At 44.7% G+C, this 14,179-nt stretch overlaps 1 protein-coding gene across 1 annotated transcript in view; it reads right to left on the bottom strand.

Annotated features, from left to right (window-relative positions):
* Positions 1–7,130: 7,130 nt before the first annotated feature.
* SLC15A5 (solute carrier family 15 member 5) overlaps positions 7,131–14,179 on the bottom strand; it is a gene marked incomplete at its 5' end in the record, with an annotated part of 44,246 nt that continues 37,197 nt past the window's right edge. The window contains 4 exon segments of the mRNA XM_056846601.1: positions 7,131–7,175; positions 7,177–7,279; positions 10,255–10,264; positions 12,435–12,497. Of these exon segments, the coding sequence (XP_056702579.1) occupies positions 7,131–7,175; positions 7,177–7,279; positions 10,255–10,264; positions 12,435–12,497 (221 nt within the window).

The following is a 14,179-nucleotide window of genomic DNA, read 5'->3' on the forward strand; positions in this document are numbered from 1 at the left end:
GGATTGTATGAAAGCGCCTGTAAATTAAAATATATTTGCCTGTACATATATTGCATGAACACCTCAGCTTTACTTTAGAATTTTATTTATAATGTTGGGAATGGTTTACAATCTTTTGTCCTGGTCCAGCAAGGCTAGCCTATTCTCAGGAAAACATTTCCCCACAGGTTTGCCAACTCTGAGTGGGAAATTCTTGAAGATTTGGGGGTGGAGCCTGAGGAGGGCAGGGTTTGGGGAGGGGAGGGACTTCAATGCCATAGAGCCCAATTGCCAAAGCGGCTATTTTCTTCAGGTGAACTGGAGAACTCTATGGGCTGGAGATCAGTTGTAACAGCAGGAGATCTCCAGCTAGTACCTGGAGGTTGGCAACCCTAAGTGGTAAATGGATGTTGCTCCCCCACCATCTCTTGTTAAAGCACTACTGCTTAAAAAAAAGAAGATTTCAGTTCAATGTTTAGAACATTTCAAACGGAGCTATTCTGCTGTCTTCCCTTTCCACTCCAATTTATCCCCTCCTGAATGCCATTCAGCTCACCCAAGTCAAAACGGAAGAGAATGGTCCGAAGCCTTTCATGAGAGAATAAATGAAGTATTAGCAAATGAAGTATTACATTTTTTCTAATGTAATGGCCTTTGCATTAGCAGAAGGAACTGTGGAAGGAATGCATGCAGCTATTCTGCTAATAGTTACCTCTATAGTGCTATTTGGTCTGATCTGTCTTTATCAGTTTTCACATTCTATATTGTTCTACAAATACAAATAGTGAAGGGTCCAAATGAGACAGTACTGCTAGTGTGCAAAAAGAAATGTGCTTAAGCATCTCATGTGCTGTCACTTCTGAGCAGATTTAACTAATCTTAAATTAGTTTTGATAGAAAGGGATGATAGGGAGAACAGACACAAAGAACTTACAAAAAGTTCATCAAATTGCCTTTGAATTTCATTATTCATTATTACAGGAAATCTATCATATTACCTGAGGAAAGTCCTATTTTCCCAAAGTACATCAACGGAACAATTTTTTCCCTTCCCTCATAAACCCCCGCAAAGCTAGCTGGGCAGCGGAAAACATTTGGTTGCGCCTTCAGTTGGGCCTTGGCGTAAACAGATTGCTTCTGGGTTGTGTTATTATTAGTGCAAGCTGGACAGCTTGAATGTGAGAATAATTTATTCCCTGTACACTTCTAATTACAGCAAAAGAGGTTCGAACAGTGACACACTTGTCCATCTTGTTCTTTCTCGTCTTTCAGGCATGGCTGCTTGCAGCTAAGTAGACAGACCAAGCGCAAAGCGTACGAGAAAACACAACTCTTGTCAGAAAAGGACTGAAGTGTTGCCGTTAATTATTCTGGACCATGTGCTCATTTACAACCCATCTAACATGAGAAATTGTCTCCGAGGTGTCAAACAGCATCGCTTACGTAAGTGCAGGGGAAGGAATAACAAAAAGTTTGAGTGACTGGGTTCGGGTGACCTGCCAGAGACCCTCACCAGCAGCTTTGAGATTTTGCTCCCAATTTGTGTCTTCAAGTTTGAGGCAGAATTTAAATTGGGATCCATTCTCAGAAGGGTTTTTTAAAAAAATCCTCACGGGCCCGATTCATTGTTAGCATGGCACATTTATCTTTGTATTCAGGATGAATTGCTTCAGTAAATCCTGGCAAGATGGCTCTCATTACACCAGCGTAGTGATGGCTCTCACTACACCAGCGTGGTGTAGTGGTTAAGAATGGTGGTTGGGAGCGGCGGACGCTAATCTGGAGAACCGAGGTTGATACCCCACTCTTCCACATGAGCGGCGGATGCTAATCTGGTGAACCAGGATCATGTCCGCACTGCGCGTTTGCAGCTCCGATTTCTGCGGGCTTTTCTTGCATGTTCTCACTTCATCTCAACTGAAGGATTCCGGAGATGTCTCCAGAGCACAATTTCTCCGGGTTAAGAGCATCCGCTTATACGGCAAATTAATAAAATGAAACGTCTTCCTCACCCGGAGCCTTAAAGTGCAAACATTAGGGCTCTTGATTCGGTTTGGTCTGAACCGAAAAACAGCTGAATTTCCCGCAATTCGGCGGTTTTTCGGTTTGGACGAACCGAACTCAAAAAGGGGGGAAACCGGGGAGCCGAATTCGCCGAGTTTGGGGTGTTCCTGAATAAATTCGGTGAATTCGGCCCCTTTAAACAGATCTGCGCCTTCCAGCTGGAAGACGCAGATCTGTTTCCCCCCCACCCCCGCGCGCCTCCAGGGAGCTTCCCTGGAGGTGCATGGCGGGCTCTTTAAACAGATCTGTGCCTCCCGGCCGGGAGGCACAGATCTATTTGAAGACCCCCCCCTGCGCCTCCAGGGAGCTTCCCTGGAGGCACGCGGCAGGCCCTTTAAATAGATCTATTTAAAGCCCCCCCCCAGCCCTGCCGGGAGTCCCGGCAGGGCTGGGGGGGGTCTGGAAACCCTCTGCGCTGCCTGCGCAGACAGCACAGAGGGGCTTGTTTAAAGGGACCCCCGCGCGCCTTCAGGGGGGCCTTTAAACAGATCTGCATGGGGGGCCCTTTAAACAGATCTACGCCTCCCGGCCGGGAATCCCCCTGAAGGCGTGCGGGTGGCCAAATTTTCCCCCGAACTCCGGATCCCCCCGAATTTCCGGGGATCCGAAGTGGGGGAGTTCAGACTTCGGCACGGCCCGAATAAAAAAGGGCCGAATTTTGCCGAAGCCGAACTATACCAAATTTTTTTAACAACCCTAGCGAACATGCAATCTGTGTTCAATCCACTTCCTGCTGCCAGCCCACTTCCTGCTGCCAGCCCACCCCCCACCCCCCCGCCTCCCTAACTGACGCTGGACCAATCGCCGTCCTTGCTTCGAGCGCCGACTGGGCATGCGTGGGAGCGCACCGGTCTTCATTTTATCCTGGTTTATCAAATGCAGCGGAGAAAGGCGGCGCGGTGGAAACAGAAATTTAGTCATGTTGGATGCTTGTGTACTGGACATGTTTAAATTGTGAGGTAAGTTGCTAGTGCATTCATGGGCTAGGTTGGCTTCCCCACTTCTACACACGAAGCCTGCTGGGTGACCTCGGGCTAGTCACAGCTCTCTTAGAGCTCTCTCAGCCCACCCTACCTCACAGGGTATCTGTTGTGGGGAGGGGAAGGGAAGGTGATTGTAAGCCAGTTTGATACTTCCTTAAGTGGTAGAGAAAGTCAGCATAAAAAAATAAACTCTTCTTTTTCTTCTTCCTCCTCCTCCTCTTCTTCTTCTTCTTCTTCATTTTTCACAAGGACAAACAAATTTGTCAAAGGTGATCATTGTGATCTTTATTCAGGTCCAGTAGCACCTGAGAGACCAACAAGAATTTCAGGTATAAGATGTTGAGAGTCAAACCTCCCTTTCTCAGATACCTACCACGTTGCATACTTGATGAAGGAAACTTTGACTCTCAAAATCTTCTCGGTGTCTAAGGTGCTATTGGTCTAAATTCTAGCTCTTCCACTGCAGACCAACATGGCTATCCACTTGAAACTATCTTTATGAACCTTAGGTTGGCATATGAATGAAGAAGCTGGATACCTGAAGAACAGAGCTTTGAGTCTCAACAGTTTATACTCCAAAAATCTTGTTAGTCTCCAAGATGCTACTGGGACTCAAATCCAGCTCTTCAACTGCAGACCAACATGGTTATCCACCTGAAACTATCTTTCTGAACTTTCTTTACACAGCGCATAGTTAAATTGCGGAACTCCCTGCCCCAGGATGTGGTTATGGCTGCCAACTTGGAAGGCTTTAAGAGGAGAGTGGACATGTTCATGGGGGAGAGGGCTATTCATGGCTTCTAGTAAAAATGGATACTAGTCATCATGCATACATATTCTGTCCAACATTGAGCTTGAATTTGTAAACTGCTTAGACGGATTTGGATTGGATTCTCTCCAAGATCAGAGGAGCAAGGCTATTATATTAGGTGCTTTGGAACATGGGCAGGATAATGTTGCTGCAGTAGTCTTGTCTGTGGGCTTCTTAGAGGCACCTGGTTGGCCACTGTGTGAACAGACTGCTGGACTTGATGGGCCTTGGTCTGATCCAGCATGGCTTTTCTTATGTTCTTATGACCTAAGACCCCCTACCTGTGGCTTAACATCACATAAGAACCCTTGGGTCACCTCGTTGAGGTTCCTTATCAAACCTATGGCAACACCGGGAGCCATTCCTTAGCAGTCCTTTTGCTAAAAGAGACCCCTTTATCCTCTCCTGAAGCATCAGGCACCAATAAAGAAAGCATTCCTTTCAACTAATTGCTATGACGTGGAGACTACCCTGTTCTTATTTACAAAACTACAGATTTATGTCAAGCAAAGCCAATTATGCTTAATGTTTAAACTATTGCAGGTGCTGAATGACTTTGTTGCTAGGCACTGGAAATGAAAAATGCGTTTTTTAAATGCGTCTCATTGCAACGGAGAGCATGTGTTCCATCCTCGGTGCAAACTCAGCAGATGGATAGCTTAATCCCTGCCACTGATCTCTCGTCCTCCCCCCTTCCGTTATACCTGAAACAATGTCCCACATGCTTTCTCTTGCCTGAAATACCTGTGAAATGGTTCAATTAAAAAAAAGAAGAAGCCATATCTGACTTTTCCATCAGATATAGTTAACTCGTTCAGGACATACTTGGCAACGTGCAGATATACAAAAGAGAGTTTGCTTTGTCTGATACCACACAGATTAGGGGTTCGCCTAGGGATTGGGCTGCAATATCTCAGCAGCTGGCATATCTGTTGTGGTTTACAAGTCATTCCATTTCCACAGGGAAGTATAGGAATGAAAGAGGACAGAAATCTGTAACAGAGAATTTTTGGCAACCTCACCAAGCTAAAATACCCAGGATTTTTTTTTTTTTTTTGTAGGAAGCAAACAGTTAAAACTTGTCCGCACAAACATATGGCAGAGAACAGGAAGCGTGCTAGCCTCTACCTGAGCTGTTTGTGAAATTTTACATCCCTGTAAGCAGAGCCAGCTAGCTGGCATCTTAGACAGTAACCTGTGGCCTTTATTGCCCCTTTACACTATATTTACTCTCTCTGTGTTAGGTCTATGGACCCAATGGGACTTGTACGTAGAATGATAGAATCATAGAGTTGTAAGGGACCATACAGGCCATCTAGTCCAACCCCTTGCTCAATGCAGGATGAGCCTAGAGCATCCTTGACAAGTGTTTGTCCAGAGAAGGGGAGCTCACCACCTTCCTAGGCAGCCGATTCCACTGCTGAACTACTCTTACTGTAAAAATTTGTTTCCTAATATCCAGCTGGTACCTTTCCGCCCACAGTTTAAACCCATTAGTGCGAGTCCTCTCCTCTGCTGCCAACAGGAACAGCTCCTTGCCCTCCTCTAAGTGGTACTTAAAGAGAGTTCAAATACTTAAAGAGAGTTAGGAGTATGGGTTCCTAAATCCTGCTGATAGGTTGCATGGTCAGTAAGGTTGCCAGGTCCCTCTTGGCCACCGGTGGGAGATTTTTGGGGTGGAGCCTGAGTAGGGTGGGGTTTGGGGAGGGACTTCAATGTCATAGAGTCCAATTGCCAAAGCAGCCATTTTCTCCAGATGAACTGGTCTGTATCAGCTGGAGATCAGTTGTAATAGCAGGAGATCTTCTGCTATTACCTGGAGGTTCAGCAAAAAATCTCACCTATACTGCACAGTAGCGCAACAAAAAACCAATATTGGGCTCAAATGTCTATAGAAACAAAATGCTATTTACTATTCCTAATCTCAGTGAAAAATGAACATGACATTGTGCATAATGACATACATGGAACATGGAAACTATATATACAATATATACAATGTTACAAACAATCTATGTCCTGGAAAAGGATGGTATAATGTCTTTGTATAGGTAAATCCAGGCAGTTGCTGGTCAATATGATTCAACAGGTAAATCCAAAGACTTCGATAATGTCTTTGCCAGAAAAATATTATCTCGATTGTAGGCGTTCTTTGGTGCTTGGTTTTAAACGGAGATTCATTTAACAGGCAAAAATCAATTGGAAACGGTCTATAAAAGGGGAAACGTTTGTACTACTTTTTCCCCAAATGATTTGATTTTAATCCCACTTAAGGAAATTTACATGGTTCTTCAGACCAACAACTATTTGAAGTTGGGCCTACTTAGGGTTGCCAGGTCCCTCTTCGCCACCAGCGGGAGGTTTTTGGGGTGGAGACTGAGTAGGGTGGGGTTTGAGGAGGGGAGGGACTTCAATGCCATAGAGTCCAATTACCAAAGTGCCCATTTTCTCCAGGTGAACTGATCTCTATTGGCTTGACATCAGTTGTAATAGCAGGTGATCTCCTGCCATCACCTGGAGGTTAAGGAGAAATACAGCACCCAGCTCAAATGAAACAAATATTTTGTAAATATTATAAACAAGAAAATAGTGGTGAACCACCACAATTGAACAGACCAAGGTAAGCGTTCAACTATCAAGAAATTTTATATGATATTCAAAAATAAACTCAACCAGTAATATAAGGTTACTTAAATCAATAAGGTATGATCGAAAGTCCAGGTGCCCGGTTGCTCCACCAGTCAGCACAATACTCAAAATACATGAATATAAGTCCAAAGTCCGAAGTCCAAGATCCAAAGTCCAAAGTCAGTCCACAGTCCAAGTAAAATCCAAACGTTCAAAGTCCATTCAGAAATTCAAAACGACACCTCCGGATTTGTGTGTACCTGGAGGTTGGCAACCCTTAGGCCTACTGGAACAAGACAATTGTACAGCAGGTCATAGGAGTGTAATGGCAGATACTTTTTTTAAGTCATGCTGTGAGTAAACTCGTGCAAACATGAATTACAAATGTGTCTTTTGCCCCATCATTCTGTGTGTGTGTGTGTGTGGGGTGGGGGGGTCTCATTAACAGTAAATTGAGTGAGGCATAAGGAATGGAGAAAAGAGGAAACGCTGAAGTCTGAATGACCTAGCAGGGATCCTTTTGAAGAAGACATGGAAAAGCTAAACAACAATCCATTACTGTTCAGTCGGTTCATAAACACAAAGGAACGTATCATTAAAATCTGACAGACAATACTCCAATGACTGACTATACTGTGCGCTCAACCAGACAATGGCAGAAGATTTCACAGGAGAGTCTCCATGGGAGACAACAGAGCAGGACATTCCAGGGATGCTGTTGTAAAATTTAAGTGATTTCTCATCCTGTAGTAGCCGCTCGAGAAGAGGACTCCTTCAGAACCCTTCGCTGTAGTCTCCCAGCAAGTTGTTGCATCTGCAGATAAAAACGAAATGTCTTTGGCAGTACAATATAAGACTTCAATATAAGACCCATGCAACGTTTCTTCCATATCAACCCCCCCCCTCCCCTTGCACGTTTATAGAATGACATGGTAAGCGGCATTATACCAGAACCAACAGGTTGAAATTAAATCAAAAGAGTTTCCATCTAGACATTAGGAAGAAATTTCTAATAGTTAGAGCGGTTCCTTAGTGGAACAGGCTTCCTTGGGAGGTGGTGAGCTCTCCTTCATTGGAGGTTTTTAAGCAGAGGCTAGATGGCCATCTGTCAGCAATGCTGATTCTATTACCTTAGGCAGTTCATGAGAGGCAGTTTATGAGAGGGAGGGCACCTTGGCCATCTTCTGGGCATGGAGTAGGGGTCACTGGGTGTATGTGGGGGAGGTAGTTGTGAAATTCCTGCATTGGGCAGGGGGTTGGCGAGATGACCCTGGTGGTCCCTTCCAACTCTATGATTCTATGATTCAAAGTCCAACCAACCTTCCTTCCAACTCAGTACTGTGTGTAAAGCGCCATCACGTGGCAGTTGACTTATGGCGACCCCGTAGGGTTTGCAAGGCAAAAGAGGAACAGAGGTGGCTTGCCTGCCTCCATGTAGCAACCCTGGACTTCCTTGGTGGTCTCCTATACAAGTACTAACCAGGGCTGACCCTGCTTAGCATCCAAAGCCAACGAGATCAGGCTAGCCTGGGCCATCCAGGTCAGAGCAACTCAGTATTACTGTCTACCATTACTGACAACTGCTTCCGAGGGTTCAGGGTTTCCACTGGTTTCCAGGCTGAATGTGAGAACTATCAGTTGAATCCTTGCAAATTAAAATGCCAGGAACACAGTGTAGGAGGACCATTGTTTAAGCCAATGTATCACAATGGAGTCTTTTCTTACTGGATTTACCTGTGCAAAATGGCCCAGAAGCCCAAGCTTTCCTGATCAGCTTATGAAGAATAAATTCAAGTTAGAAGGAGACAGAGTGGAAAAGGAGAAATGCTTCCATCTCTTACAGGGTCGCGAACGTGACTTTTGTGAAGCGAAATCTCCTCCTCAAGATCAAGGTGGGAGATATCAGTTTCCTGCCAGCACGGTTTGGCTCTCACTTGTTTATCAGTTCCGTCAAACGAACCTGCCTCCAGTTGTCAGAGATGAGCTCAGCACTTTCTCCCCACCCCACATCTCAAGTACGGTTCACTCCTAGGGTTGCCAGCCTCCAGGTAATAGCAGAAGATCTGCTATTACAACTGATCTCCAGCTGAAAGAGATCAGTTTACCTGGAGAAAATGGCAGCGTTGGCAATCAGACTCTATGGCATTGAAGTCCCTCCTCTCCCCAAACCCCGCCCTCCTCAGGCTCCGCCCCAAAAACCTCCCGCCGATAGCGAAGAGGGACCTGGCAACCCTATTCACTCCGTGGCCTACTCCCGGCGCTCTCGGTTTAAAACATATCATTTAACACCGTCAGCTGACTGAGCTCCCAGGTACTATAAACTTCCCTTTTAGTAGCTTATAAACTTTTAGAGCCATCATTCACAATCAAGCAGTCTTTCATTTTACACATCCCAGCGGCCGCAAGGACTCGAGGAGAGAAAAAGTGTCTCTGCTGAAAAGAAGAATTATAGATGGTCTCCGTGCTACCGCTCCTCTCATTAGGGTTCAACCGAGAGCCACCCGAGTTTGGAAATGGAAACTAGAAGCCAGAACTGAAGATGTGGAGTGTAAAACTAAAAAAGAAGAAGTGAACTGGCTGTGTTTTAAAACCAGGATCTGAAATCCAATTCCTGATTAGTTTCCATTTCTGTTCAGTACCGATTGTTGGTGCTCAAAACACTGAAAAATACTCCAAACCCAATAAATTCCTAATTGGCTTGATAAGGTTAAAGAAACCTATGCTTTAATTAAGTTGACATATTATAATAATGGCAAAAATACGGAAGAACTGGACGCTCGCTGGAATTTAACGATTTCAAGGATGGAAAAAACACTTCAGTGTGTAAATTGCAGAGAAAGAATGTGGATTTTAGGTAAATAGAGTATTGCTTGGTTCACTGTTATGGGTATTTTAATTATATTAGCAGCACAGTTTTAGTTTCTTTTCAAGAATTTGTATTATGAGTATTTTAGTAATGTTATATTTCCATTATCTTCTAGGCCATTTATGCATGGTCAATTTTGATGCTCGCTCAAAGCTCTTTTTTAAAATGCGACTTTAAAAATGCCTATTCACGGTCCCGATGCAAAAGGAGAAATTCTACCCCGCTACTCTCCTGCTCCTTTGTTCCTGTTTGCATAGCCATTAGCATGTACATAGCTAACCCACCACTGTTATTTTGCAAGGTTCCTTCAGGAGGATTCTTCGTGGCAAACACCAAAGGTTGCGTGAAATGGGCTCTTTAGTAATACGAAGCAGGTATGTGCCGGCTTCGCAGTCCGGAATTACAGTTCAGCATGAAAAATTCAAAAAAATATGCGGGACAATTCAGCCTGGAACGTGATGCTAATTACCATGCAAAAATTGCCTTATTGTTATATTTTCTCTTAATAAATTCTCTTAAAGAAAAAAAATACTCCACACCCTGTTAAAATTGGCCTGGGTGATTTGTGGCTAGAAAAGGATTTTATAATTTATAATGTGTTTGAAAAATATTGACAACATTCTTTCTCACAATACAGGCTTTTTATTTGTGGTATGGTAATTTCTCTTTAGAGCCCCGTGGCACAGAGTGGTAAGCTGCAGTACTGCAGTCCAAGCTCTGCTCACAACCTGAGTTCGATCCCGACGGAAGTCGGTTTCAGGTAGCCGGCTCAAGGTTGACTCAGCCTTCCATCCTTCCAAGGTCGGTAAAATAAGTACCCAGCTTGCTGGGGGTAAAGGGAAGATGACTGGGGAAGGTGACTGTGACGTCACCCCATGGGTCAGGAATGACCCGGTGCTTGCACAGGGGACCTTTACCTTTACCTTAATTTCTCTTTAAAGAACGGGAGCATTGTTTTTGGAAGAGAAAAATCATGGGTGTAAAAAGTCCTCCTTTGACGACTATAAACATTACAAGAAGCTTAGAGTAGGTGATGCCTAACTTAGAGGAGGCATGCAATTTCTTCAGTCTGGATCTTGCCTGATCATGAAATCACCACAACTACCCCCTCCCTTTAAAATTAGCTGAAGAAACTCAAACCCTACTGAAATGTTGTTCCTCTATGGGGGCAGCCCTATATTTATAACGTGTCTTACTCATACACAAATCAAACCGACAATAAGAAGTTAAAATAAGTACCTTGCTGGTCTCTCAGACTGCGTGTGTGCGCGGGGTAGGGGAATCCCAGTTTTATTATATAATTATATATATAATTATATTATATAAAAAGTATGCGAAGCTGAACGTTCTTGATTGTAGAGCTCATATGGTGGAATTCAGTGCAGGAATACACATGTCAGGATTTGACAGTGTATTCATGCCGCTGTCAGATCCAAACATCTACATTTTGGGCAGCTATTTTAAAAGGAAAGCAGTCTGAACTGCTTATTTGAAGTGATATTTAAAATATATATATATTATCTTGGTGAGGATTGTTGAAAGGTCATTTTATCTCGTATGTTGCAGGAGTTCTTGGACATCATTTGGGAGGTACTTAAAAAAAATGAAACAAACATACAGGCCAAAGCCAGTCAATCAATCACTATCGCAAGCAAACATTACAATAAAGAAAATACAAAAGGAAGCCATTAAAATCATCTGCCCAAGAATGCTTGTCTAAACTCATTTTAGTCACAGAACTTCCTGAAGGGAAATGAAACAGCATTGGTGGGTCCCGACAGGAAGAATGTTCCAGACTGGGTTGCCAACTCCAAGTTGGGAAATTCCTGGAGATTTGGGAGTGAAGCCTGGGGAAGGAAGGATTTGGGGAGGGGAGGGACCACAGTGCCTCAGTAATGCCACGAAGTCCACCCTCTGTAGCAATCATTTTCTCCAGGGGAACTGATATTGGTAGTCTGAGGGTCAGTTGTAACTCCAGGACGTCTCCAGCCCACACCTGGAGGTTGGCAGCCTTAGTTCCATAATGCCAAGCCATAATAGTGCAAACCTTGTTCCATTGTCTTCACTTCCCCTCAGGTTTTTAACTTAAGGGTACTATTTTTTAAAAGCTTTTTGGATGTCTTCTAGGTTGAAGACTGTTTCATTAATATCCTTTTAGGTTCATCAGTGTTTGTTTTTGTGCTCTTATTGGGTTTTAAAAGCTTGTTTGGTTTTGTTGTATTGTTTTACCATCACAAGGTAAAACCATCACAAGATCTCTGGAGAAGGGCCATATAAATTTTCCAAATAAATAAATGGAATTATCCCCTACTCTGGAGTGAGGACTTCCCCTCCCCACAAAACCTGCCTCTGACATGTACCTTTCAGGATGAACAGCGGTTGAGAGATTTATCTCATCAATTCCATTTTAAAAGTCAGAAGTTATCTTCATTTCATTCCTCTGCAAATATTCCATCCCATTCACATGAGCTGAGAGCTCTCCAGCCACATGTACTGGGAGCATGCATGTCCCCCCAATGCACCCCAATATTTGCCACCACTGTCTCATATGACTTGGGCAATATGTGGTATTTCCATGCTTCCATTCACATGAACCAGAACATTGATTTTCCAGGTTTCGGGTTTGTGTGAATGGAAAAGCCATGCATCGCCCAATCCAAGATGGTGTAGTGGTTAAGAGCGGTGGTTTGGGGCGATGGACTCTAATCTGGAGATTCCCCACTCCTCCACATGAGCGGAGGATGCTAATCTGGAGAACCAGATTGGTTTCCCCACTCCTACACACGAAGCCAGATGGGTGACTTTGGGGTAGTCACAGTTCTATTAGAGCTTTCTCAGCCCCACCTACCTCACAGGGTATCTGTTGTGGGGAGGGGAGGGGAGGGGAAGGGAAGGAAAGGTGATCGTAAGCCAGTTTGATTCTTCCTTCAGTGGCAGAGAAAGTCGGGATATAAAAACCAATTCTCCTTCTCCTTCTCCTTCTCCTTCTCCTTCTCCTTCTCCTTCTCCTTCTCCTTCTCCTCCTCCTCCTCCTCCTCCTCCTCATATTTTGGGTGCATTGCAGGCATTTGTGTATTACTAGGGTTGCCAGGTCCCCACTCACCTTCGTTGGGAGGTTTCTCGGCATATCTTGTGTGCGCGCCGGAAGTGAAACCTCGCAAGGAGCCTTGGTGAAGATAAAGGGCCGCAGCAACCACCCAAACAAAGAGTTTGAGTGGTCTAAAGCTCCTTGCGAGGCAGCACTTCTGGTTGCAAACCAGAAGTGCCACGTCGGGGCACACGTGAACGATTGCCCGCCGGCCCTCAGCTGGTCAGAGGGCAGAGGGGCACATTACCGGGGGTTTGCCCACCACCAGTGGGCACCTGGCAACTCTATGTATTCCTGATGCATTTGATGGGTAGGCTCCCGGTTCCTATGAACGAACCTCTGCTTGCAAGGGCTACTGAGGTGACCAAACTGCAAAAGTTGCGGAGTGTGTAACAACCGATTCCCCCTCACTCCAACAAACACTAACCTTTCCACTGTGTTCTCAGCCAAGTTCTCAACGTGCACCCAGAAAGAACTAGTAGCCAGTACCTCCCTGGCTGGCCTCAAACCCAACCCAAACCCCACTGCAGATATTTGCAGTGCAGCTTTTTAGAGAAACTTATTTCCATAACAAGCAGCATAGGGGGGGACAGGTTTTTGTCATGTGTCTCATTAAAATGTCAAGGGAGGCATAAAGAGCCTTAAGAAATCCCTTTCCCCAGCTTGTACTGAAAATATCACTGTCACCCGTCATCTGTTTGCACTCATCAAATTTCCAAGACGACTTATTTTATCATATTCACACCGCCCTTCATAGATGCATTTTAAAAAATGATTAACGCCACTTAAGGCTCCGGGCAAGTATCTTATCCACTTTGCCAGAAACAACTCTACGCTAACAAGATGGCACAGGATGGAAATACAGCACAAATAAGTCTAGCGGATGCCTTGCTTCACAATTCTGTTCCACTGGGGGACATCCAGGTTTCATTTCCCCCAAGTCAGTCCCCTGCCCTGAGGATGGTCTTGGACATACTAGCAGCTCGGTTTTAGCAAAGAAACCAACCTAAACTGAACCGGTAGTCCCTCTGCCAACCTCCAGGTGGGGGCTGGAGTTCTCCTGGAATTACAACTGATCTCCAGACTATCTATGAAAATCACTTATTCATGTATTATTTATGATTTAAAGTTTTATTCTACTTCTGCTGGAGAAAATGGCTGCTTTGGAAGGTGGACTGTATGGCATTATACCCTATTGAGCCAGTGTGGTGTCGTGGCTAAGAGCGGTGGTTTGGAGCAGTGGACTCTGACCTGGAGAACCGGGTTTGATTCCCCACTCCTCCACATGAGCAGCGGAGGCTAATCTGGTGAACTGGATTTGTTTCCCCGGGAAAGTCCAAAGCTGTTCGACACATATAATAGGAACATGGAACATGAGAAGTATGAATTAAGGTAAATTCGATATCGTAAAACAAGAACTGGATTTGTTGGTTCTTGTAGGTTATCTGGATAATCTACAAGAACCAATGAACTCTGACCGTGAAAGCCTTCGACAATATTAAGAACTGGATTTGTTTCCCTACTCCTACACATGAAGCCAGCTGGATGACCTTGGGCTAGTCACAGCTCTCTTAAGAGCTCTCTCAACCCCACCTACCTCACAGGGTGTCTGTTGTGGGGAGGGGAAGGGAAGGTGATTGTAAGCCGGTTTGATTTTGCCTTAAGTGGTAGAGAAAGTCGGCATGTAAAAGCCAACTCTTCTTCTTCTTTTCCCCTCTCTAAACCGCAATCTCCCAGTCTCCACCTTCAAATCTCCAAAC

The sequence above is a fragment of the Euleptes europaea genome, chromosome 3 (assembly GCF_029931775.1).
Source record: "Euleptes europaea isolate rEulEur1 chromosome 3, rEulEur1.hap1, whole genome shotgun sequence".
NCBI lineage: Eukaryota > Metazoa > Chordata > Lepidosauria > Squamata > Sphaerodactylidae > Euleptes > Euleptes europaea.